This window comes from Pelodiscus sinensis, chromosome 4, assembly GCF_052426305.1.
Source record: "Pelodiscus sinensis isolate ZL-2025 chromosome 4, ASM5242630v1, whole genome shotgun sequence".
In the NCBI taxonomy this organism is placed as follows: Eukaryota; Metazoa; Chordata; order Testudines; family Trionychidae; genus Pelodiscus; species Pelodiscus sinensis.
In genome coordinates, this window is record NC_143055.1 from 85,107,087 (window position 1) to 85,132,493 (window position 25,407).

Genomic DNA, 25,407 nt, shown 5'->3' on the forward strand with positions numbered 1-25,407 from the left:
GAGGTGCCCTTATTGACTAATCGACTATTCGATTAGTCAATTATGCAAAATTTAACATCCCTAATGTGAACCTTTCTAAAAAATAAATGCAATGATAAAACTATAGAAGAAGTTTTATAACTCCAAATAGAGTTCAACTCTGATTTGGAAGGTCACAAGACTTAAAATCACTGCTTTGTAGTTTGTATTTGCATATGCCACATCCGCCCACAGCACCACATTCCACAGAGACATTTTGCTGCCCAAAAGTACTATTCCACTAATAAATACGATTTGATTCTTTTGTGGCATCACTAAGTAACAGCCAGAATTCTAACACTCAAGGATGAAAATTCTCACTTGGCCAAATTGTTGCTTACGTTTGTTGCTTTTTGTGTGAATTCAAAGTCTGCACATCTAGCCATGTTTGCAAAAATAAGTGTTACTTGACTGATGTTGACGTTTAGGGTGCTTTATGATTCATTCATCTGCAAGTCTGTGTAAAACATACAAAAGAAGCTGAACAGCTTGCCTAATGTTAGTCAGTGACAAAGTTAGGAGAAGCCAGATCTCCTGACTCCTAGTCCTGTGCTTAGACCACCCTTCCCTATAGCCATCAAACATGTTTTCTCTCATTTGTAGCCCACATCATGAGAAAGAGTAAGCTACTGTCTTTACACTATCTCTGAAATTATGAAGAGTCTGAGATGTGACATTCCTATGTGCTTAAGAGCATACCAGCCATCAGATCACTTTACTTAATAGACTTGCATATTATTTTCTAGATAACGTTTGACAGAGAACTTACCAGGACTCTCCACCCGTTTGTAGTGGTAGGGATTGATGCAAACCTCCTTCTGTTTTGAACCAAAGGGAAACTCACAGCATTCCAGTGGTTTCAGTTCATGATGGCTCTGGAGGTCTGGCCAGCGCCACACTCTACAGTAAATTACATGTGGTAGCCCTTTCCGGTGTGAAACCTGAAGCCTGCCATCCAAGGAACGAGGAATTGTCACACAGTTGCTGGGTTGACCTGGACAGCTCAAAGCTTTTTCCAGTTCCTCCATAGCACCTTTTTTCTTCTTTAGTTTTTTAACTAACGCATCAACAGCTTTCTCTGCCCATTTTTCTTCTTCATCCCCCTGCTTCCATCCCAACAGCCTCTTAACCGCTGGGCTTGTGAAGGAGAATAAACTTGTCACATTCATGGTGACCAACTCAGGCACACTGGATACTGAAGAAACAGGAAAGATTGTCGCCTGAAAAATGGACACAGCAGATCCTGTTTGTAAATGGCCACCACTGGTTTGCCACAATTTATACTGTTCCCTTTGGCTTTCTGATTCTGAAGTCTTGTGAAACTGAAACTAACATTCCAGCTTGACAGAAGTGATCTTTGCCTCCCAAACTGAAGTCCAGAATCTAAAGGAGGATACCAGGAGTGGGGTAAGGAGAGGGAGAAAAGAAAAAAAAATTGTTTTTAATAAGCGAAAACAATTAAATCTCTAGATGGGAAAGTAGAACGATAAACACACTAACAAAAAACCCCATATATCCAAGTGCTGACAGCGTTCAGAATCTGACTAAATAGGCAACGTCCAATATATTACAGAACGCACAGCAATTTGTGCACGTGACACTGGAAGAGGGGTTCTCAAATACTTCCACATGAACCACATCTTGACAAAGTTTTGTAGGCCACTTCTCTTACCATTTACAATTGCACACATATCTTTGTAAAATAAACCTAAATAAATTTACATTTGAATTTGTGACAAACCAGTTTTAAGGCCTAAATTCTCTATAAATTATCAGTTGCATTTAATGTAATACTACACTGTAGAAATCAGCAGCTAGTGCCCTGAAAGTTAAGAAAAAAAAAATCAAGAGAAATTTGGAAAACAGTAAAGTTTTCCTTCTTCTTACAGTCAAAGACAAACCCAACAACATGGTATAAGCTAATTAGATCTACAGTAGTTTTTTAAAAAAAACTTGAAGCACATAGGAACCAGAAACAATTATTTCAATTTATTAAAAATCAGTAAGTCAGTTTTGATTAGCTTCCCCTCCCCTTTGTGTATCTAGTAGGGACATCAAGGTGTAGTCCACTACACGATTAACCAATGAGCCTGAGCCTGGGCTTACCAGTTAATTTTGTCAACTACACGCATTCCCCAACCCTTGCTGCCTTGATATCAGAAGCAGCAAGGCAGGGAGGAGAGGGCGGGGCAGAAAGCAGGAGCTGTTGTCCATGAGGAGCTGGTTTTAAGCAGGCTCCCCACCAGCACTGGGTCTGCCTGCATGCCTGCCCCTCCCCCCCCCCCCCCCCGCCTCGCCTCCGCTACCTCAGAGAGGCGCAGCAGTGCGGAGGGTGATGGGGGCAGGCTGGAGCATGTTCCTTGTGTGTGCTGGCTCCGTGGACCCGCCTGGCCCCCCACCTTGCTGCCTCCTACAGAAGCAGTGGGGTGGGGCAGGCAAGAGCAGATGCTGAGGGAGGGAGCTGCCTTAAAAGCCAGTTCCCCCCAGCTCCACGGTTCCACCTTTCTGCTCCCACCTCCTGCGCTGCTACCTCCATCAGAGGCAGCAGTGCAAGAAAAAGAGGAGGGCAGGGGAGGTTCGCCAGACAGAAGCTGGTCCACGGCAGCAGCCCCTGTCCACAGGGAGCTGAGCCCCCTGCGGACAGAGGCTGCTGTCACCTCCCACTGCTACCTTTGTATTAGAGGCAGCAGCGTGGGGCAGCAGGCAGCCAGTCTGCAAGGGGAGCTGTTTTTTAACTTGCTCCCCCTACCACCCTACACTGCTGCCTCTGTATCAGGGTTGGCAGGGAGCTCTCCCAGAGTGCTGGCCCCACCCCAGGCTACTATCAAATAGTCGGGTAACCACTAAGATTTCATGTGGTTACAAAACTATTAAATTACATGATATCTAATGTCCCTAGTATCGAGCACATTTAAAGTGATTATTGAAAACACATTTTTAAAATTTTGTTCTAGTGCACTTTAAAAGAATTTCAATTTGCAAACAGCTTGATACAAATCAAAAGTAAAACACTAATCTAGTAAGTGAGTCATTCATCATTTTCTAACATGGTAAAAATGTGAGCAACAAGAATCTGAATACATGTTGAACTATATAACTACTTAAAAATAAGTGTAGACAGACACACTATCTTCCTGGTCAGCCAAAAAAAAATTAAGTTTAGTGTAAAGGTTATGTTTAGTTGCAAATAAAATGTTTTAATATGACCAGCCAATGAGAATCAACCAGTCTTTATAAAAACAAAAAAAAGTGCAAATGAAACACACAACTACAATACATTATTTAAGTCAAGGTTTCCCTCTTGCTGATTTCAACCATGATTAAAATGTATTATTTAAAATCAACCTATCTTGCTTTCCATTCACATTTTTAACAGCCCTATAGGGTTTATAAGCAAATGGTTAAAGTATTTTAGCAGTCTTTAATTTAGCAGATGGTAACAAGGACAGCAGCACATGACCATCCAGGTTTCTGCAGACCATCAGTGATATATGGACCAGTTTGTAAACTACTGCAACTAAAGCAGCAATTCTCAAACTGTGGGTCAGGACCCCATTTTAATGGGGTCATCTGGTCTGGTTTTGGATTGGCTGGAGCCAAAGCCTGATGCCCATCATGTAGGCAGCAGGGCAACGTTTCCAGGCCCCAACGTGGAGATGAAAGCCTTGGGCTTCACTATCCACCATTATCCCACTCCCAAGGATGGTAGGGTTCAGGAGGCCTCCAACTTTGGTCCTAACTAGGGATGTCAGCAAGTATAAACTGGAGTATTGACTAGTCGCTTCCCCCTTCCCTTGCTGCCTCTTATAGAGAAGAGCAGGAGCCAGTGCTGCCTGCACCTCTATCAGAGGCAGTGGGGGAAGGGGAAAGGGATACGGGAGGCTGCTCCAGCAGCAACAGCCCATGTCTATGGGGCCCCAGCAGGGAACTGCCCCCAACCCCATGCCCTCATGCACACTGGCTGCTACCACCAAGCAGCCCGTTAGTGGCGTCCTGGGCTGGCTTCAGCCACGGGCTGCTCCAGGCCTGCCCCGGCTGCTGTGAACCGGGGCTGCTGGACTCAGCGCGAGCCAGGACCTAGTAGTCCTGTCTCGTGCTGGTCCAGGATGCTGCAACTCTTCATTTTAAATATAGTAAGAGCCCAGCGCCTCTTACTACATTTAAAATGCAGAGCCACAGCCGTGGCTCCTGGCCCCAGCACGGGCCAGAACTGCTCAGTCCTGGCTTGAGCCAGCTCTAGGAACTACTCCCGCTGCACCTCTGCATTTTAAATGTACAGTGAAACTCCATTAGTCCAGCATCCAATGCTCCGGCCCGCCTGATGATCCGGCACTATCAGGAACCCGGAAGTGCTCTGGCTGCCGGACAATTGGAGCTGCTCTGCGCCCGGCTTCCCCAATTCAGCTGCTGATGAAACTGACCAGCAGCTGAATAGGGAAAGCCGGAGGCAGAGCAGCTGGGGCGCTGCCAGTTTGGTCCCGTAGTGCTGCCCTTCGGGGCTGCGGGACCAATCCGGCTGCTCTGTCCCAGGGGTCTCGGATTCAGCTGCTGCTGAAACTGACCAGCAGCTGATTCCAGGAAGCCCAGGGCAGAGCTGCTCTGCCCCAGGCTTCCTGGAGTCAGCCACTGGTCAGATTCAGCAGCGACTGACTTGGGGACACCTGGGGCAGAACAGCTGGAGTGCTGCCGGGTTGGCCCCGCAGTGCCCAGGAGCAGCACTACAGGGCCAACCCGGCAGCACTCCAGCTGCTCTGCCCCAGGTGTCCCCAAGTCAGCAGCTGCTGAAACAGGCTTCCTGGAGTCAGCTGCTGATCAGTTTCAGCAGCGGCTGAATCCAGGTCACCTGGGGCAGAGCAGCTGAGGTGCTGCCAGGTTGGTCCCATAGTGCCGCTCCTCCGCACTGCAGGACCAACTCGGCAGCACCCCAGCTGCTCTGTCCCAGGCATCCCTAAGAGCAACTGGGGTGCTGCCCGATTGGTCTCGCAGTGCCGAAGGGCAGTGCTACCGGACCAACCTGGCAGCATACCAGCTGCTCTGCCCCAGATGTCCCAGATTCAGCCACTGCTGAAACTGACCAACAGTTTCCAGAGCCGGACTATCGGAAGGGGGAGCTATGAGGGGTCTGGAATGGCATCCTCCCACCCCACCCCAGATCCCTCATAGCCCCCCCTTCCGATAGTCCAGCATATCAGATAATCCGGCACCCCTTAGGTCCTAAAGGTGCTGGATTATCAGAAGTTTACTGTAGTATGGACTACACGATTAGTCAGATAACTGCAACTGGACATCCCTAGTACCAACCCTAGGGTAGTGCAGTAATATTTGTTGTCAGAAGAAGATCATGGTACAATGAAGTTTCTAGTTGAAGGGTTCTCAAGAGTTTGCAAATACTGTGACATGAAATAAATTGAGATGAATAAGCTGACCCAAGTCATTTTTTTGTGTCAAAGACTAACAGAAATTTAAAAACAAAAGATTTAAAAGCAAGAATCTGTGTCAATACTAAGGATGTTAAGCAAATGCTTATCAGCTAGTCAAGTCAACTAGTCGCTTCCCCCCCCTCCCTCACTGCCTCTATCAGAATGACAAATGGTCTGGTAATACTTTATAGACTAACAAAACATGTAGATGGCATCATGAGCTTTCGAAGCTTCTATCAGATAGAGGCAGCAAGGGAGGAAGGGGAGAGAAGCGGACCCTGGGCTCCTTCTGGCGCTGCCCCTTGAGGCAGCGTTTCAAAGGGGGTAGCGCCACATGGAGCCTGGGATCAGCTATGTGCCGCTGCCCCTCTGAAATGCTACCACAGTGTTTCAAAGTGGCAATGCTGTATGGAGCCCGAGGTCAGCAGGGGAATCCCTAGCTGACTACGGGTTCTGCGAAAATGCCACACAGAGCCCAGGGTGAGCTGGGGACTCCCCCACTGACCTTAGGCTCCATGCGGGTGCTTCCACTTTGAAATGCCGCGTGGAGTCCCCACTGGGAACTCTTGTACATTTCAAAGCTGGCACTTCGCATGCAGGCCCAGGGCCAGCTGGAAGTCCCACTGATTCAGGGCTCCACGCGGGTGCTTCCGCTTTGAAATGCTCGGGGGACGGGGAGGGGAATGCTCTTGTCTATTTCAAAGCGGAAGCGCCGGCGTGGAGCCCCGAGTCAGCACAACTTCCTGCTGGCCCTGGGCTGCACACGAAGTTCCAACTTTGAAATGCACAAGAGCCCCCCCACCGGGCTCATTTCGAAGGAGGAATGCAGAAGTGCCTATCAAAGGAAATTTCATCGACTACTCAACTAGTAAATTAATCGATATTTAACATCTTTAGTCGATACTCATGTCACATGTGCAGGTTCCATGACTTCATTGGACCTCTGCCAGGGGCCACATGACAGTTTCAGGTAATTTTTTTAAATTATAAAGTTCAGCAGCAAAGTTACTGTGAAAAGACAATTTTAGAAAATTTGGGTAAACTGTTGCCATCAGGAAAATGTAATCACATGCAGTTCTAAACAGACTCATATACCAAGTCTTCAACATTAATTTTTGATCTGCAATAAGGTATATCTTTGAAGTGACAGAAGCTATTTGTTACCAGATCTATTCTTACATTTATTTTGTGGATTTTTCTAGAAAGATTTGCCGCCAGTTTATTTAGTGGCTTTGCAATGTATCAATATACCTGAACTACTTTCAATTAAAATGAAACTCCATACTTACTATTTTGTCACAAAAACATTGTCCAAGAGTCATGTTTCTTTTGAAATTTATTTTTGCATTCTTTACATTTATGTCAACATTGATAACTAATCCATGTCTGTCTGTACTTGGTGTTCGTTTATCGCACTGTTAAGAAAGCTTTAAGAATTCCAAGTTTTGTATAGTATTGTGAAAATCTTTCCTTCAGTGGCAAAACTGGAGCAAAATTTATAATACATTTAGTTACCTGGACATATGCTCTATTATTTGAGCTCAAACTCAATTACCATCACTGAATGTGCCCTGGATAGGATTTTATCCTTATGTGCACTGAAGTGCTCTATTAAATGCTACAATGAGTCAAGAACCCCAATATGTAAAAATCGGTGTTATATTGTTTCTCTCTATGATTGTCTTTGAACGAGCAAATATATTCCTCCTTTCCTCAAATGTGGATGTGACTTTAGGGACATATCTCAAGTAACCAGTTGTTTGAGCTCTCCTCAGATTTCCAAACCTGCACAGGCTACAGCTTTCCTTAAAAAAGAAACATAACAGGTAAAAAGTTTAAATTTAAAGAGCCTTTTCTATGTTACTACAAACATACATTATTTCACATGAAATAATTTTAAAAATTAATATTCCACTATTTATGTCAAGCCTTCCAGATCGGACAATGAAAAAACACATCAGTTTCACTTTTGTTTATAGTCCGCTTCCAGGAGTGCAATACTACAAAAGTTACAAATGGCTAAAACTTTATGGAAATGTTTATTCCTTTAAAAAAAAAAAAAAAAAAAAAAAAAAAGCTGTTTCTATTAGGGAAAGATTGTATGAGTCTAAATAATGGTGTCCTTTTAATGACAGTTGCTGAACATTAACTAGCTGTGGGTATCTTTTCATTTACACAACAGGTTAAATCCTGCTTGCCTTTTCACACACTGGCAATCTAAGTGATTTAATGGGACTAATGTGTAAAGTTAGAAGGATGTGCAATTTTTTCTGCTTTCAAAAATAACTCCATCATGGTTTTTAAAAATGTAATATCAAGGTTTTTTGTACATTTAACTGTGACTAATGACATACTTTCTAATAGAATTAAGGACTAATACACTCTCTTTACAACACTCTGCAGGACTTTAAAAAACATCCAGATGTGGCCTAGCACTGAACCAAGACCAGAGTTAGTTTGATGTTAAAAAAAACTCTTGAAAATCCTTCAATTATATTTCAGCTATCTAAAAAACACATTACAGGCAGTCCCCGGGTTACATACAACATAGGGACTGTAGGTTTGTTCTTAAGTTGAATCTGTATGTAAGTCGGAACTGGCGTCCAGATTCAGCCGCTGCTGAAACTGACCACCAGTTCCGACTTATATACAGAATCAACTTAAGAACCCCAAGCGTCCCCAAGTCAGCTGCTGCTGAATCTGATCAGCAGCTGATTCCAGGAAGCCCAGGGCAGAGCAACTCTGCCTCGGGCTTCCTGTAGTCAGCGCTGGTCAGTTTCAGCAGCAGCTGACTTGGGGACGCCTGGGGCAGAGCAGCTGGGATGCTGCCGGGTTGGCCCAGTAGCGCCCAGAGCGGCGCCGCGGGACCAACCGGCAGCGCCCCAGCTGCTCTTCCACAGGCGTCCGGAGAAAAGCCTAGTCTGCTGGGGGGGGGAGGGGCCCTACTAGCTGCGCCCCCCCCCCCCCCCAGCAGACCAGGAAGATGCGGGTGGCGGACCGAGACACACCGCGATCCCGCCGCCTGGGTCCTCCGCAGCTTTGCTCCCAGTCTCCCTGGTCTGCTGGAGACCAGCAGACCAGGGAGATAGGGAGCAAATCCTCTGAGGACGCCAGCAGCGGGATCGCGGGCTTCCCCGAGGCTTTGCAAACCAGGGAGACGCGGAGAAAGCCCCAGAGTACACGGGCAGCAGGACTGCGAGGTCCCGCAGTCCGTGTCCTTCGGGGCGAGCCCTGTTCATAACTGCGGATCCGACATAAGTCGGATCCGCGTAAGTCGGGGACTGCCTGTACTCTGAATAATAGTACAGTCTAGGTCAAGGTATTATGGTTCACATTTCTACCCCTTCAAAATTCCTTTACGCCCTTGTGACAACTGTACAAAAAAAAGTAATATTTTTAGCCATCATTGAAGTGAATGCAGTTTAGTAGCTAAAAACGCCAACGTCATATAACTAACTAGCTAGTTCTCTCTATGAAGATGGATCTTAGTCTGCTTTAGGACTGTTTTTTAGTTACGTACTCTCTGCTACACAGGATAATTGATTCCAAGTAATGAGGACAAAAAAAAATGCACATGTAAATCAATTGTGTTGAAACTGCGACACACTGAAGTCTGCTATGAACTGTTCTAGCACTAAATTCCAATGTCAAGACAGTATTAAACTAAAAAAAGATAGCGTAGGTGGAGTTCTCATTTCCAAGAATTATAAAGTGTATCCATGATTCTGAGCTTTTGCCAGTACATTCCGTTTTTCTTTCTGCCAGTTTTGGTTTTTTCAATGCATCATTTCCTGTATTACTTTTACACAAAGTGGTCTTATCAGTTTGAAGTGCAAAATAAAGATTAACACATGAGTCAGCAGTTGACAGATTTTTGCTCCTCTTCCCCAAAGGATACACATATGCCCTTGGGGGAGGGGGAGGGGAAGGATGTGCTCCCAGTAGCTAAGTCTCTACAAGTCCTTGAAGATAAATATATTTATCCACAAGGTATTGTGCAATCAGAAACAATAAGATCATCTCCAAAGGTGATCTTGACCCTGGTTTAAAGGAAATCTAGTTCCTGTCTAGTTAGCAACCACTTCTTGTGTCAAATGAAATCACATGCACCTTTATTATGCATTCTGTCTTCTTGTGGCTAGGCTGAAATCAACAAATGGTTTCAAATGCAACTCTCTTTGCATTTTTTTCTTCACTTTAGCTAGCTTTTGTTTAGTCTTTAGACCTTACAGAAATACATAAAAATAAACAGTTTAAAACAAAATGGCCACAACAGCTGCGTTACTTAGTTTTTATTTAAACAAAACTCAGGCAACTTGCCTAACAGCAAGATTATTTTTCTTGCTAGCCTCCAATGAAGAAACATTTATAATTAAGAATCTATCAGAAACACTGAAGTTTGATGGTGAATATTTTACTGCCTTCAAATGCCCACAAGACAGTCTGTAGGACTCTATCCTCATTTGGATAGAGGGGTCAGGATAATCAAATTACCACCAGTGATGGGGGATGGGAACCAACATCCTAGTCCCAGGTTCAGAAAAACAAGAGGTAACTTCAATTCTTGTACTGACTTCATTGTTTACTTTAGTCCTCAGTGGGCAGACAAAATAAAGAATTCCAGTAAAAAGGTTTTAACACATGTACAATTCAATAAAAAACAAACAAATGCATGAAAAAAAAGTGAGGCTGGCTAAAGGGAAGTGGAAATCAAGGGAATCCACACAACCCCTAAGAGAGGTGGAAAAATGAATGGAGGAAAAAAGTCTAATTCCATGGTTCTCGTCTCAATCTTCATCAGTTATTAATGGCGTAAATAGATAAGAAAGTGAATTTTAATTTACTACTTAGAAAATATTTAGCCATTTGATTAACTTCTCTGAAAGAAGCTCAAGTCTGTACAGCAATTCATTTCTTTCAATGTACCAGAGGTCTCCAACCTTTCTAACCACAAGATCACTTTTTCCAATTGAAGTGCAATGTAAGGTCTACCTCAAACCCAAATACCCTTGCCCCACTTCCTTCACTCCCCTTCTCTGAAGCCCTGCCTCTGCTTTACCCCTTCTCTGAGGCCTCACCTCATTCCACCCCCCTTCCTCTGTCTTCCTCACTCACTCAGCAGGCTGCAGATTAGGGGGTTAGCGTGCAGGCTCTGGTCGTGGGCCAAAGTGTTTGGAGTGTGGGAGGGTCTCCAGGCTTAGCCCAGGGTGGGAGATTGGGGCCTATGAGAGGGGTCTCAGGATGCAAGCTCTGGGAAGGAGTTTGGGTACAGAGGGACTCACGTCTGAGGCAGGTGACTGGGTGCAGGAGAGGGGGTCAGGGCTGGGACAGGGGTTCAGGAAGCAGGATCTGGCTGGGCATCATTTAACTGAGACAGCTTCCTGGTAGTGGAACCATGTCCTGCCTTTGCCCTGCACCACTCATGAAAGCAGCTGGTATATACAGCACTGACTCTATAGCACCATGTGCAGCCCCTCATCTACAGGCACTGAGCCCACAGCTTCTACTGGCTCCCTGTTATTGATCATGGAAGCTGCAGGAGTGGTGTCTGCAGGTAAGGATAGCATGTGGAGACCCCTGCTCTGCCTCTCTCAGCCACTACCAGGAGCAGCAGTTACCACAGGGATAACTACTCCAGCCACGACAGGTTAGGCGTTTTAGAAGTCACTACTCAAAGGAATTAAATTTAAGCATAAGAGAAATGAAAATTATTAAATGCACAGACTAGTAAAAAAAAGCCGTTTTACAAGCAGTGAAAGTAGTAACAACAAACCCCCACGTATGTGTTGAGTTGGGAGATGAGACTGAAGGACAGTGTGTGTTTGTAAGAATGACAGAGACACACACAGTGTATGAGTGACAGATGTGCATTGCCAAGCTCCCTCTATCCCCTTCTCTCTGTGTGGAGATGGGTACAGAAGTCTGGGGGGGAAGAGGGACACTCTAGACATCAGCACCCCCATTCTCCCTCCCACATCCTGCACAGCAAGCAGGAGGCTCCTAAAGAGGCAGCTGCAAGGCAGAGAGCAGGAGCAGCATATCAGTGGGTAGGGGGCAACTGAAATGCCAGCTCTTGATAGCTTCCTGGCTATCAAGAGCTGGATCACCTGTCAGAGGCTCCAAGATCTACCCATAGATCCCGATCTACTGGTTGGTGACCACTGTAATACACTATTCAGCACTTAAGCCAGAAATCAGAGTGGCTTCTTCCTGTCTTCAGTTCCCCCTTTTATTCCGTTCAAAAATATTTTCCCCACACAAGACTATGCCCTGATCTTCATTTAAAAAACTACAGTACACTAAAAGGGGTGGGGGGGAAAAAAACCCCAGCAACTTTCCCACCTCCCCCAAGTGTCCTAGCTACATCAACCTAGTCCCAGGTGTAGATCTGGCTAGTTCTACAGAAACATTCTTCTTTTGACATAGCTACCACAGCTTGTAGAGGGCAATTACCTACATCAATGGAAACAGAGTCCATCCTCTATGAGAACTAGAGCAGCACAGCTGTAGTGCCATACACAGATGGGCCCTAAAAATTAATAGCTTCTCAGCTAAAAGGTGCTATAGCAGCAAAACAAAATAGCAAGAAAGCTTAGTTATAAAAAGCTCTCCTATTGCCCCCCATTCTTGCAGCAAAGAGCAAAAACATTTTTCCCCTTCATCTTTGAAAAAGGTTGTTGGACAATTGTATGGTCACAGATTCATTATTATAAGAAAAAATAAACAATGAATAATCTTACAGCACCTTAGGAACTAACAAAACATGTAGATGGTATCATGAGCTTTCGTGGGCACAACCATAGCTTTAGCATAGACTGGATTTGAATTATTATATCAAATATCATTGATCAGAGTACTGCACTGCAATGGAACTGCCCCAAATAAAACTGAACCACAAATAAGAGTTATCAACTTGTGTATTCATTTTATTTGGAACATTATAGGGGAGAACAGACCATTTTTCACACTTCCTTTAAACTCATACCCTCTTAGGATCCTTCAGATGTGACCAACTATGGATACCAATCTTCTTTCAGGCGGAGGGGAGTCCTCAAAGCGGGCAACACGCAATTTTATTATTGGAAACACACTAAAGTTATCGGAATCTGTAGCTCAGAAGGGCAATCTGTTAAGTGAAGAGCAACTGAAGTGCTCCTGGTTAAGTCACTGAGATTACTAAATCCGTAACTTTAAAAACAAGTAGCTCTGTGGCATTTTAGAGACTAACAAATTTTATATATATAATATGAGTTATCGTGGGCAAAACCCACTTCCTCAAATGAGCAGATGAAGTGGGTTTTGTCCACCAAAGCTCATGACATATAATTTGTTAGTCTAAGGTGCCACAGAATTACTCATTGTTTCTGAGATTACTAAGGGAGGGAAGTACCTTCTAATGGGCCCAAATTAATAGCAAAACACAAACTAAGCCTTGAAAGAATGGAATAGACTCAAAACCAAATACTGTAATCTGGACTACAGCCTATCAATTTTGCATATATCAGATAAATTCCATTTATGACCATTTTATAATTAAAAAAAAAAGCAAAGCTTACAACAAGCTTGTAAATCAGAAGATAGCATTCAGATGACAAATTTAGTACTAAAAATAAAAAACGTAAAGGGGAAAAATGTGCTTTTCCTTTTATCATAAAACTCTGGTGCGATTTTTTTAAAAGTAAACAGAGATAATTAATTCCCTTTCCTGACAATATGAACTGTCTTTAAAAAACAGGTGTTGTTCACAACAATAACATAACACACATCTGTGTGGGTGTGTTAATACACACAAAGGCAGGATAGCTGAAACCTTTTCCTATATTTAGATCTGTCTGGTCAGCTCTAATAGCATAATTTAATCAGGACCCTCTGCAGCGGAAACACATCCATATTCATCACAGGCATCAAAGGAAACATCTTTACAAACTATATCCTTTTATAAACCAACACATGGTCCCACGCCATTCTCCCAATTGTTGAATTTCTCCTTTGGGAAGGGCATGGAATTTTATTTCTTTTTATCAGTTGAAAAAAATCACTTCCTTCTAATTCTGCAGGGTAGGATGGGAAGGGTTTCCTTCACAGGTGAGCTGAATAAAACCTGTTTATGTCACTTTGGGGAGTTGTTAATTTTTTTAAATGGTTAAAATGTACATTTAAAAAGCAAAGGAAAATTTGAGAAGCCAGATGATCATGTTAAAACCAACTTTGTAAAACACAAGATTTACTTTGTATTTAATTCCAGGAAGCAGAGTAGTCCAATGCATATGGAAGATGAAATAGAACCATGGTCTGGTGGTCCATTTTAGTATTTGCTTCAGAATATCTACATCAAATGCAAGTCCAGTTAAGTTGCAGTGTTGCAAGTCACTTATTTACTCTAGCACAAAGGGTTTGCACTGGTGTGTCTCTATGTAGTACCAAAACCAAAGTGCGTGTAGAAAAGCCTTAGAACTTTTCTAAAGTCTGTGATCCTGACTTTATGTATCCGCGATTAAGTAATTAATCTATGCACCTCAGGCTCATCTCAATATGTAGCCAGACAATGCTTTACCAAAGTGCACAACACAAAATCTGAAGGAAAAAATAATCTCTGTACAGTTTTAATCAAAGCTCAGAAGCACAGGTAAATGCACCTTAAATCCATGCCAGCATTATTTTAAAATTATCCTTTAAAATATCTGCTTTTCAGAAATATTTCTACAAACTCTTGAAATAGCTCTCCCATTCATTTTACCACTAAAAATGTTAACTATAGGCATAGAATTACCTCTAAACATTTCTTAACGAGAAAGTTGTCTAAAATTGTTTCAATATATATATAAGAAACTTTAAATCACCTTTATAGTACATACACTATAGGCCAATCACTATCTCCTCAGCTATTTTATTTTAAAGAAAGATCTGAGTTTCATTAAATCCTTCAGTTAAACTGTCCATCTGTCCCTTTAACTGTTGTAACAGAACCCATCTGACCAACAAATGTAGCATTCTGGACAAAGAAAGTGTTTAAAGACAATACAGCTTCAAAAGCCAAGTTTATACAACCACTGAAACAAACATCAAGATCTGCCAGATTTCCACCCTCCAATGAAAAGCCTGTTTAACTACTACATGCCATTCATGGTCTTTTGAAAACAAGGACTGGACTCCCACATTACATTAAACCAGCTAAGTCTGGGTCTACACAGAATAAATCAGTGAACAGCAGCAACACAATCACACTACAGAATGTACTCTTTGGCACTACCTTCTATTCAACATTTGTCAATCCATCTAAATATGCCATAATCCTAACAAGCAAAAGAGGCAGATAGCTAAAGTTTGTAATTTCTTTTAGCTCATACATAAGCTCAAAGTTTAAAAAAAAAAAAATGGGATCAGAAAGTTTAGGTTATTAAAATACACAACCCCTTCCCCACTGCCCCCTCCCAAAAAAACCCTACAATCACAAAACAAAACGAGACCACCTACCAGATCCAAGTGGTAGTGATCAAAACTCAAGCTGTGATGGGAGAGGAAAAATGTTGGACTTGTCTATGTTAGCAAGTTATATAATTTTAAATATACCGCTCTTATAAAAAAAAAATCACACCCTTAATCAAAACAGCATCACTGGTTAAAATGAAGTCTAGACCACTGTTATCACTTTATTCACAAATTGACATGTGATCCGACGACACAAAAAGATACCATTTGAAACTGGAACCCTTACTGGTAACAAAGGCAAAGACTGAATAGGTGGGAAAAAAAGACAGTCATTTGTTGAGGTGGTACTTCCACATAAGACATTAAACTTAAGTCTGTCTATACTTAAAAAAACACCACCACCACCACCACCACACACACACACTCCCCACTTACATAATTATGCTGGTAAAAGCCCTGGAACAGATGCAGCAAGAGAGGCAGTGTTACCTAATGGCTAGTGACTTGGACGACCCGGTTTCTATTCCCAGTTCTACTATGGACATTCTGAGTGCCATTCAACAAGTTGTTTCATTAGTGTGTCTGCTTCCCCCACCTTTAAAAAGGGGATAATTATACTTTGTGAAGTGCTTTGAGAGCTATTGATGAAAAATGCTAAATAAAAGCTAGATATTATGGCTTATGCTGGTTCCCTGGAATAGAACAAGCTATACCAGTAGAAATACTTGTACACTACTATAACTGCCTCTGCACTAGAGGCTCTAGTCAGTAGATCTATACTAGTACAATTACACCAGCAAACCCTTACTATTGCCCCAAGTAACTTTCCCACACCACACAGAAGGGTGACAGCACAAGGCAACTTGGTACTGACAAGAATCATTCTATTTGCTGCAGGGCCAAGGGCAAGTGCTCTCAGGCTGAGACCTGCAGCACAAGCCCATTGATCTCAACCAGTCTTATCAAAAATAGAGACTTAGTAATCACTGCCACCAACGAATGATACAGCAAAGGTCCATGAACCTTGTATGTGCACCTCCTTTTTAAACACAAAAGGAAGGGCATGGGCTATATTTGAGGAATAAAACAGAACTAGAAAATTGAAAGAATGATGCCAAAACAGCTAATACACCCTAACATCAAGGTATATACACACACAATTGCTAGCCCACTGTTTTCCACCGTCGGACAATAAGGACTTGGAGGGTTTTGCTCCAAAGGATAGAGGCGCTGATATACAAACAGAAGATAACTGATCACTCTGCAATGGGATCATTTTAAAGGAAATGTAAAAACATGCCATTACTATGCCTACAGGATATATAGATCTTTTACAGTAAAAGGAAACTGTTACAATATATATTCTCCTGGTCTTCAGATTGCTTTTGTGGGTTATTTTGTTTATGCTCTACAGCAGGAATCAAGGCAAGTGAAAGTCACTAGGTATCATTTTCTTATCTGAGCTTCTCCATTATTAATGTGCCCTATGTTATTCTAAACCAAGAAATATTACTTGGGGTACTGGGCGTGCTTTCGCTTTCTTCACACTAATTGACAGAGCAGACAATCACTTTTTTCCTCCAGGACAGTTGCAGAATTTCAGCAAGCTCCATTAATTTATTAGTTACTGGCCCATAGAAAGCTAAGGCAAGAACTTGAACTGCATGAATTTTGGGTAACTGGTCATATCAATGTGTTTTCTACCTCCCACCACAAAATGCTTACAACTTGTGTAAACTGTATAGAGATGTTCTATGGCTCCTTAAAGACTAAAGGTACGTCTACATAGCAACATTATTTCAAAGTAACTTAGTCCATGTCCACATAGAAGGCAGTTATTTTGAAATAATGTCGAACTACTGTCAAGCTGGAGGACTTATTACTCTGACTCCTGTAACTCTCATTGTACGAGGAGTAAGGGAAGTCAGAGGAAGAGTGCTCTATTACGAAATAAGTCCTGTGTAGACTAGGGATGTTAAGGACTAGTTGACTAGTCGCTCCCCCCCCCCCCCCCCCGCAGACTCTCAGAGGAAGCAAGGGAGAGAAAAGAGGGGGGTATTTCCAAATGGCAGCACCGCACAGAGCCTGAGGTCAGCTGCTCTGTGCGACGCTGCAGCTTTGAAATGCCATGGGGAACCTGGCATCAGGCTCTTCCCGCATTTCAAAGCGGCAGCACCGCTTGGAGCCCGGGATCAGCTGGGAACTTCCCAGCTGACCCCAGGCTCCATACAGTGCTGCCAATTTGAAATGCTGCCACAGTATTTCAAAGCAGCAGCGTCGCATGGAGCCCCGCATTAGCGAAGGAGTCCCCAGTTGACTCAAGGCTTTGGCGCTTTCACCTTTGAAGTGTAGCAATAGCCCTACGGCTGTTGCTACACATCAAAGTTGGAGGTGCCCTATAAACTAATCGAACAGTCAATTTGAATAGTCAATGCATTTTTGCATTGAGTATTCGATTAGTTGATTACCAGATACTTAACATCCTTAGTGTAGACACACTCCCAATTTTGAAGTGAGCTGTGCAATTTATGTAACCTAATTTCCATTGCTTATTTCAAGTTAAGCCTTGCTGTGTACACACCCCCTAAGAAATTTATTTGGGCATAAGCTTTTGCAGGTCAAAACCACATTGTCAGATGCATGGATTCCTTGCAATTTGAAGCCTGTGGTAGTGACAGACTAACAAACAAGTGTGGCAGCAGGACCAGATCATATAAGAAAACTAACTCCTGGAGCACATGTAGTGTCTTCTTTAGTTGCTGTGTTTTCAGCAAAAGGACAGAAAGCTTGATCGATCATTTAGACAAAAAACCAAGAACTCCTTAAGAAAGAACTTCAGGTGAGGTGTTAGTACTATCTTGTTCCTATGGAAAGCTGTAATTGAAGTCTGGCCATAAGGCATATGAAACTTGCTCACTCAGTTTCTTGGCTAAGTCACAGCCACCAACAAAATCAACTTCAGAGTGAGGTCATGTATGGAACATTCCAAGACAAACCCAATTCAGGTCCCAGGGTACTCTGACGTAAAAAGTTCCTCAACGGACTTTAATGCCATGGGATAAGAAATAAACAAACACCTAAACAACAAATGGCAAGATGAAATTGCTGGGAGACTAACTACAGCTGAGTGGAACTGCAACCTACTTCAAGCCTAACCGGTAGTCAAGGGGCTTTGGTACTTGGCCACCTGTATTGAGTGTCTCTTCCACAACTATGTCCATCTAATAGATATTTCCCTACTCTGGAAAAAAATTTTGTGGACCTGGAGGGAGCAGACCCAAATTGTGGTTACTCAGACAATCACCAGCTGCACTGTCAGATGCAGCGACTCCTGGTCTGGACATAGTATCAGGCGGTAATGCTGTGAGATTGGGTCCGGACAGCCCAGTAGATGATTGGTAGTTGAATGGATCTTTAAGAGATCCAGGAGCAGAAACTGCCTTGGCCAGTATAGGGGCAAAGAGGATGACAATTGCCTTCTCTCTGCTGATTAGGGATGTTCTAATGCAGTTTCTTATGTAAATATGTAACCGTTGAATTTTCTAGCAGTTACACATAGGAAGAAGGTAGGTGGGAGCCAATGCTCACGGGAAGCCAGCTCTCCCACCAGCTCCCATTTCCCTGCCCTCCACTGTATCAGGCGGGATTTGGAGTGCAGGAGGAGGTTCTGACAAGAGGCTGGGGGCTGAGGTGTGGGAAACAGTGTGAGGTGTAGGCTCTGGCCAGGAAGTACTTACCACCGGCAGCTGTCAGCCAGCAACACAGCAAGGCTCAGGCAGGCTGCCTGCATACCATGGCTCCATGCCATTCCCGAAAATGGCCGGCTGCGGCTGCTGCTAGTATGTCCCTCGGGATGAGGGTGACAGAGGCTGGAGCTGGCATCAGCTGAAGGAAGGGAGGTGGGATGGGTCCCAGTCTCCTAATGAATAAGGCATCAGCCTCCAGAGGCTGGGAATGTGGGTTTGAATCCTATTGAGGCTGTGAGGATGGTGCTATGGGTCATGGGGCAATTCATGAAGCCACCTCTCACCCTGCCAGGAGCACACAGAGACGTCAGTCATTTCCAGATGTAGCCAGAGATCATGATGGGGAGGCCAAAGAACCACATGCTGCTCTGGAGCCACAAGTTGCTGATCTCTGTAAATTACCAGGAATCATGGTGGGCTGGACAGAAGTGTTAGACAGACCGGATCCTGTCTGTGGGCCGTATTTTGCCAACTCCTGGTCTAATCCAACAATTCATTAGGATAGTAACCATACTGGTTACCTTGTAACTACATCCACCCAAAAACACACATAGCTACTTTAAAATACAAGTAGACATTTTTCTAACCACTGACAATTACCTTCTGTAACACTTAAACGGCACAAATTTTTGTAGAATGACTGTTACAATAAGATAGCAATGCAATTGTGTGTGTAAACAAAAATGTTTTAGTCATCAAAACACATGGTTCACATTGATATTTAATAATTATAGGGAACCATGAAATGATGCACAGTATGCCACTGCCATCCACTGACATGTAAAGATGAATTCAATCTATATAAAGAAAAATGGGAAGGGGAGCCATTTAAAAAAAAAATCTCAGGTTCTCTTCTCTTGCACAGCTAGAAACTCTGGCATACTCAGGATTATAACAAGGTCTCCCTCCCAGCAAATGGAGGTGTAAAAAAAATAATATTCTTTTTTAAACTGGCAGTACTCAAATGCCCCACTTGTGTTAGGAGATACTACTGTACTTGTATTAGGGGACACTTCCTTTTTTTATAATTTTGCAATGGTAAAATCTTTAAGACAAATGTCAACAAAGCACAAAATATTTAATCAATTTGAGGTCATTTTTAGAGATACACAGCACAAGAAGTTACTTTAAAAAGATGACCTAAAAAGCGAAAGCGATTGCTTCCTAAATTTCTTTATGAGAAAAATTTCAGAAGGACTTGAAAAAGGAAGGAGATGCTTTATCTTTTCCCTGTACTGTGCTGTACTTGACAGTCATTAGCTGAGAGTAGTAGATCTTCAAATGTCTTACTCCTCCCTCTTTCCTTTATTAGGAGACATTTGTAGTAAAGTCAGCCTTTGGTTTTAAGAGGATTCCTAATTAGATTCTTAGAAATGCTGCTAACAACATTCAAAATTAGCTTCCCCGCTTTTTTTAAAGTAGCAAGAGAAAAGCTTTTCTAACATATCACAAACCAAATACATTTAACAATATTATTTTGAAAAGAGTAAGTATGTACTATCTTAGTCCAGGTCCTGCCATGGAAGGCTTTGCCAGTTAGTATTCTAGCATGAATGAAATTTATCCCGGCAGAACTGCACTTTTACCAGTATATCAGTTCAATTTAGGCTCTGTCTACATTGTGCTTTCATCAATGTGATTTTTGTAGCACAGAGGTGTGGGGGCAAAAAAAATATACAATCACGCTGATAAAAACAAGGCATGTGGACAGCATTTAGTCAGTGGGAGACAGCTCTCAGTGACAAGGATACTGCTCCTCATTCAGGGTGGTTTTATTGCTGCCAGGAGATAGCTCTCCTGGTTACAAAGAGGAACTACACTGTGCACCTTGTAGTGGCGAGGTTGCAGCAACACAGCCATGTTGCTATAACACGTGCAATGCAAACATAGCTGTGCCAACAGAAGTCTGCAATATTGGCCTGGCCTGAATTGATGTTTTAAGGAGCTGCAGTACTCCCTACTGAAATCTTCATCTCTGACAAAAAAAGAATCCCTGTAACTGTCTTGTCAGTAACTTACCTGGTATCCAGGTACAGAGTGATAGCAGCAGCACCCTGATCACAGATAATACTACAGCATGAAATAGGCTCCAGGCTCACCTATTAACAATTAAACACTTACTAGTGAGTGTATGTGAGCACTTGGATAACTGAAGATACAAGTAGAAGGAAGAGGAAGCCAGGGGGAAACTTTCCACAATGTTAAGTCTGGCAGAAGAAATGATGTTCATAATGAAATATTGCTAACCACAGAACTTGCACAACTAGATATAAACACTGTAATAGTAGGAATGCTGGTGCATATAGAGAAAGCAGGCAACAAACTGGCAAAGGGTAATGCAAGTCATGAATAAGTTGACCTAGGAATCTTCTTACCAAACTGACACTTAGAGAACACCCAATAAAAAATGAGCTAAGGAAGGAACAACAAGAACTGTGGGCATATAAAACAAAGGGGGAGGGGAATGAGGAATTCTGAGTAGCATGCCCTATCTTTGACTATGTTTACAGAATCAAAGACTCTAAGAGTAAGAACGAAGTGACTATTTAGATTAATAGTAATTTATTTTTAACAACATGCAGAAAAATAAACTGACACACATATAAAGGCCCCGGAAGTGACAAATCCTTTTGAATTGAAGAGACCAAACCAATCATAGAAGGCATTTATATAGAAAAGTAAGAAGCTTTAGAGTAACAGTTTTCTTTGCAACACTGATCAAAGATACACAAAAAAATAGGGCCCAACAAGAAAAGCTCTTTTGCAATTCTTTACAAACACCAGGAAATGGAGGAAAACCTAAGTAATGAAAATGATACAAGAGAACAGTGCACAGGGCAGTCAGACTTCAAACCTAATGCCTGTGTTATGTTGCACGTGTGAGAAAAAAGTGGAGGTATACAAAGTACACACAGCGAAAGGAAAATAGCCTGGGTGTGTTTATGACCATGAGATGGCAGAAACAAACTAGACAACAGGGTAAAAGAGAGCACCTTGTGATACCAAGACAAGGATTTATTTAAGTAAATGCAGGCACCAGTGCTTTACCTTGTACGGCATTCCAGCCCCATGTGTACATCCTTGTCTTTTGTTCCTTGGCCAACTGTTTCTCTCAACCAGAGACAAACTTTGCCCAAGCTGTTTTTGAATAATGGAAGAGTTTAGCAAACACTTGAACCCTAAGCTACCATTGTTTTGTGCTGTGGGTTACTAAAGGTCAAACTTTAAGTGAGCTCTCACCTATCTGTCCACAAAGCATGCTTCAAGGCTTGAAACTGTAATATCTATATCAAATATTTCAAAGGAGGCTTTTCTGAAAAAAAAAAATCTCATGCTAGAAGTCTAACTATAACTTAAACTTTAAAGGCAATACAAACAAATCTTTCCCCAGCCATAATAAAGGGCCTATTATTGAGGATGCTATGCTGCAAAACCAGCAATGGGCAAAAAATGCAAACCAGAAAGATGCAGTTGCTGATAGGGTAGCCTACAAGTAGCTAGGTTTCCTGAGGTATTCAATAAGGTCAAAATTTACCCCTCAAAGAAAAATGTACATTTCTTCATGTATTCACTAGGTCTTTGTTCTACATTAGTTCTACTAAATAATTCACTGATACAGTAATATCCTCTATAACTAAGGGTATTCAAATGTGTTTATTGAGGTAATTTATTGAGCTTTAAAGGAGGCTCCTGTGGAGCCACCACCCTCCCTGCTCTGGTACCTGATACAGAGGCAGCAGCCAGGGAACAGTGGGGGAGGGAAACCACTGTGTGTAACCGTGAAGGTTAGCCATTTACCCCATCACGTCCCTACTGTGAACCAACGTAGGTCCCATCACCACTAGCACAAAGCCAGAGGTCTAGCGATCAGAGGAGACTGCAAATCAGGAAACCCTCATCTGATATAAACTGACAGACTTCAATAATACTGATCCTATGATAGAGCTGGCTACACAACTCTGATTTTAAAATTGACTTCACTGTTGGCCTTGAATCCAGTAAGAAAGTTTCTCCATTACCTTTCCACCTCCTACAACAGAATCACAATATAGAAACCAAAGCATGCTATCAAATACAAAACCTTAATGCTCATTGTGTATCAAAAGCAGTAGGACCTGAAGACCTTAAAATAACAGATGTATTCAGTGAGAAACCCCACAATTTAGATATTTTGTCCCATTAACAATTTAAGAATTACAACTGGTTTACTCAAGTGTGTTACTCTGGACAGAATTCTCACAAGAACAGGTTCCCTTGAATTTTCTGATTCCTGGTTTTGATCAAGCCCGTCACATTATTTGGTTTCTTTCCAAAATGAGGAAGCATAGGAAAAAAAATAACCACAACTTCTTCAGGCCTTAAAAGTTAATCGGACTTGCTCACTCCATCTCTCCACTCTTCTATGTTCTCAATGTATCTCCTAAACAACTTCTTTGCTTAAGGGAGCAAAGCTATGTACCACCAGTTTTGCCTCCTTTCATCATACATCCCCTAGAAAGAAACCTTTGTTTTCCAACTGTCCTACCACACTACCACTTTGTGAGCAACTGAAGAACCAAACAAGAGAGAGGCTATCACATTCTACCTGTAATTGCACTACTTGAGAGAAAGTTTTAAAAATCTACACACTCTCCACACTAAACTACATTTCAATTAAAAAAGCTACAGAAGTGACAAGAATGTATACAAACTTAGAAACATCAATCAAGTCTTCATTCTCAAGAGCAGGAGTGGGTAAAATACAGCTCTTGATTCAAGTCTGGCCCACCAACCAGCAGAGTCTCAAGCAGGCTCCAGCAGTTGGGGCCATGTGCATCTCTGTGTACCTCCCCCCTCTCCCCTTGCATAATCTTGAAGGTTCCATTGGTCAGTTTCTGGCCAATGGAAACTGCCTGGATCATGCCTGTGGTACAAACAATGCACAGAAGACTCTCCTCCCCAGCAATGGGCATGTAGAGAACACATGGCCCCTATAGACTGCCACTACATTTAAAATGCAGAGGTCCTGGACAGGCGTGAGCTGGAACTGCTCAGTCCTGGCTTATGCCAGATCCAGAAGCCCCATGTCTGTGGAGCTAGCAGAGGCTGCTTCATGACAGCCTCCCAATCCCCTTCCCCCACTGCTACCTCTGATAGAAGCAGCAGGAGAGAGGGGATGCAGAGATGTTGCTGGGGGAAAAACAGCTTTTAAGCTGGCTCCCCCCAAGACCAGCTCCTGTTCTCTCCCTCCTCCCCACTTGCTGCCTCTGGGAGATGGGGGGCAGCAAGTAGTCAAGTACTGGACTTCTGACTTACATCCCTAATTAGTGTAAACTCCATGTTTTAGTTAGTACTTGTACCTTGAGGTAAGGTCTAGCAGGTTGAAGCTGTACACAATAACTCTCTATTCAACCCCATTACTGAGCAAGGAGGGGAGAAACAAGTAAGACACTATCAAATTATCAAGATATATATTTTTAAATGGATACCCATTCTCAAGGTACGAATACTGTGCTGATCACCTTGTTATAACATTTTGATGACAAAACTTTCAAGCTAAAAGCTTCTGAATAATTTGGACATCTACATTAGTCAACTGTAATTCAAACTGTCTACATTAACATATTTAGACCATTACATATGTAGCCATATAGTAACAGAGCCTCTCTTCCAAGCATAAAAACATGAAATAATGCTTCAGAAATTAATGGTGAACCACATTAACAATTTACTTAAATGCCAAATCAGCAGTAATACGTGCATTTGGATAATATTGCTCTGAACAATACCTAAATATCATTTTATAAAAGGCACGTTTAAATTTTTTTCCTCTCCTTGTATTCCAGACTAGGCCATGTCTACATAAGATACTAATATACTTTAATAACTTATGTACACACATAGATCCTTCCAAAGTGAAGTAATTATTTTTATTATAGTCATTTATTTCAAAATAGTGTCCACAGAGGAAAGTGGGGGCTATTCTGGAATAGCTAAATAAGAAGTTATTCTAAAATAGATATGAGAGTCAATTTCCCTATAACATCTACAACAGAAATACAATAAATAAATTGGTTTTTTTACCACTATCTAGGATCTTCCTATTTTGCAACTGCTAGATATTTCATACACAATATTGTATACTAGACAGCCCTAGAGTTATTCCACCACAAGATTAAACTGCCATTTCCCTGGAAAGCAAGTATAGAGGTGGTGCACCAATGGCCACATTGTTACATTAAAAGATGCAAAGCCCAAAGATGCTGCTGTGCAATTAAGTATCAAGTTCAATGCTCTCTTCTATGAAGCAAAAGCTGAAGGAAGTGAGTATGTTTAGTTTGGAAAAGAAGAGATTAAGGGGGACATGATAGTCATCTTCAGATACTTGAAAGATTGCCATTAACAAAAAAGAAATGGAGAAAAAGTTGTTTTTGCCACAGAGAGCAGGACAAGCAGCAATGGGTTCAAGCTACAGCATTACAGATTTAGATTAAAGCTCAGGAAAAACTTTCTAACTGTGAGAACACTAGGACAATGGAACAGATTGGTTAGGAAGGTTATGGAGGCTTCTTCATTGGAGATTTTCAAAGGAAGCTGGGTCTGACTTGGCTGGATGCAGGATTTGTTTTCTCTAAACCATTACAGTCCCCTCTAACCCTTTGTTTCCACAAAAAGATTAGTTAAGAGAACCACACTTCCTGACAAGCCTTTGATCCAATTCAATTTTGGGGCACATTCAGGGTAAACAGAAATGTGCAAAAAACTGAAGTCACACTGTGGGTAAATCTACACTGGGTCTGGGAGTACATCTCCCA

General features: G+C 42.4%; 1 protein-coding gene across 2 annotated transcripts in view; it reads right to left on the bottom strand.

Annotated features, from left to right (window-relative positions):
- SMAD1 (SMAD family member 1) overlaps positions 1-25,407 on the bottom strand; it is a 69,750-nt gene that overhangs the window by 39,247 nt on the left and 5,096 nt on the right. Inside the window, exon 2 of one of the 2 annotated variants that reach the window (XM_006114681.5) lies at positions 788-1,401. The exons of the other annotated variant lie outside the window; for it this stretch is intronic. Coding sequence (XP_006114743.1) covers positions 788-1,187 — 400 coding nt within the window. The 5' untranslated portion in view covers positions 1,188-1,401. The remainder of the gene's footprint in view (positions 1-787; positions 1,402-25,407) is intronic. 2 annotated transcript variants of the gene reach the window in all.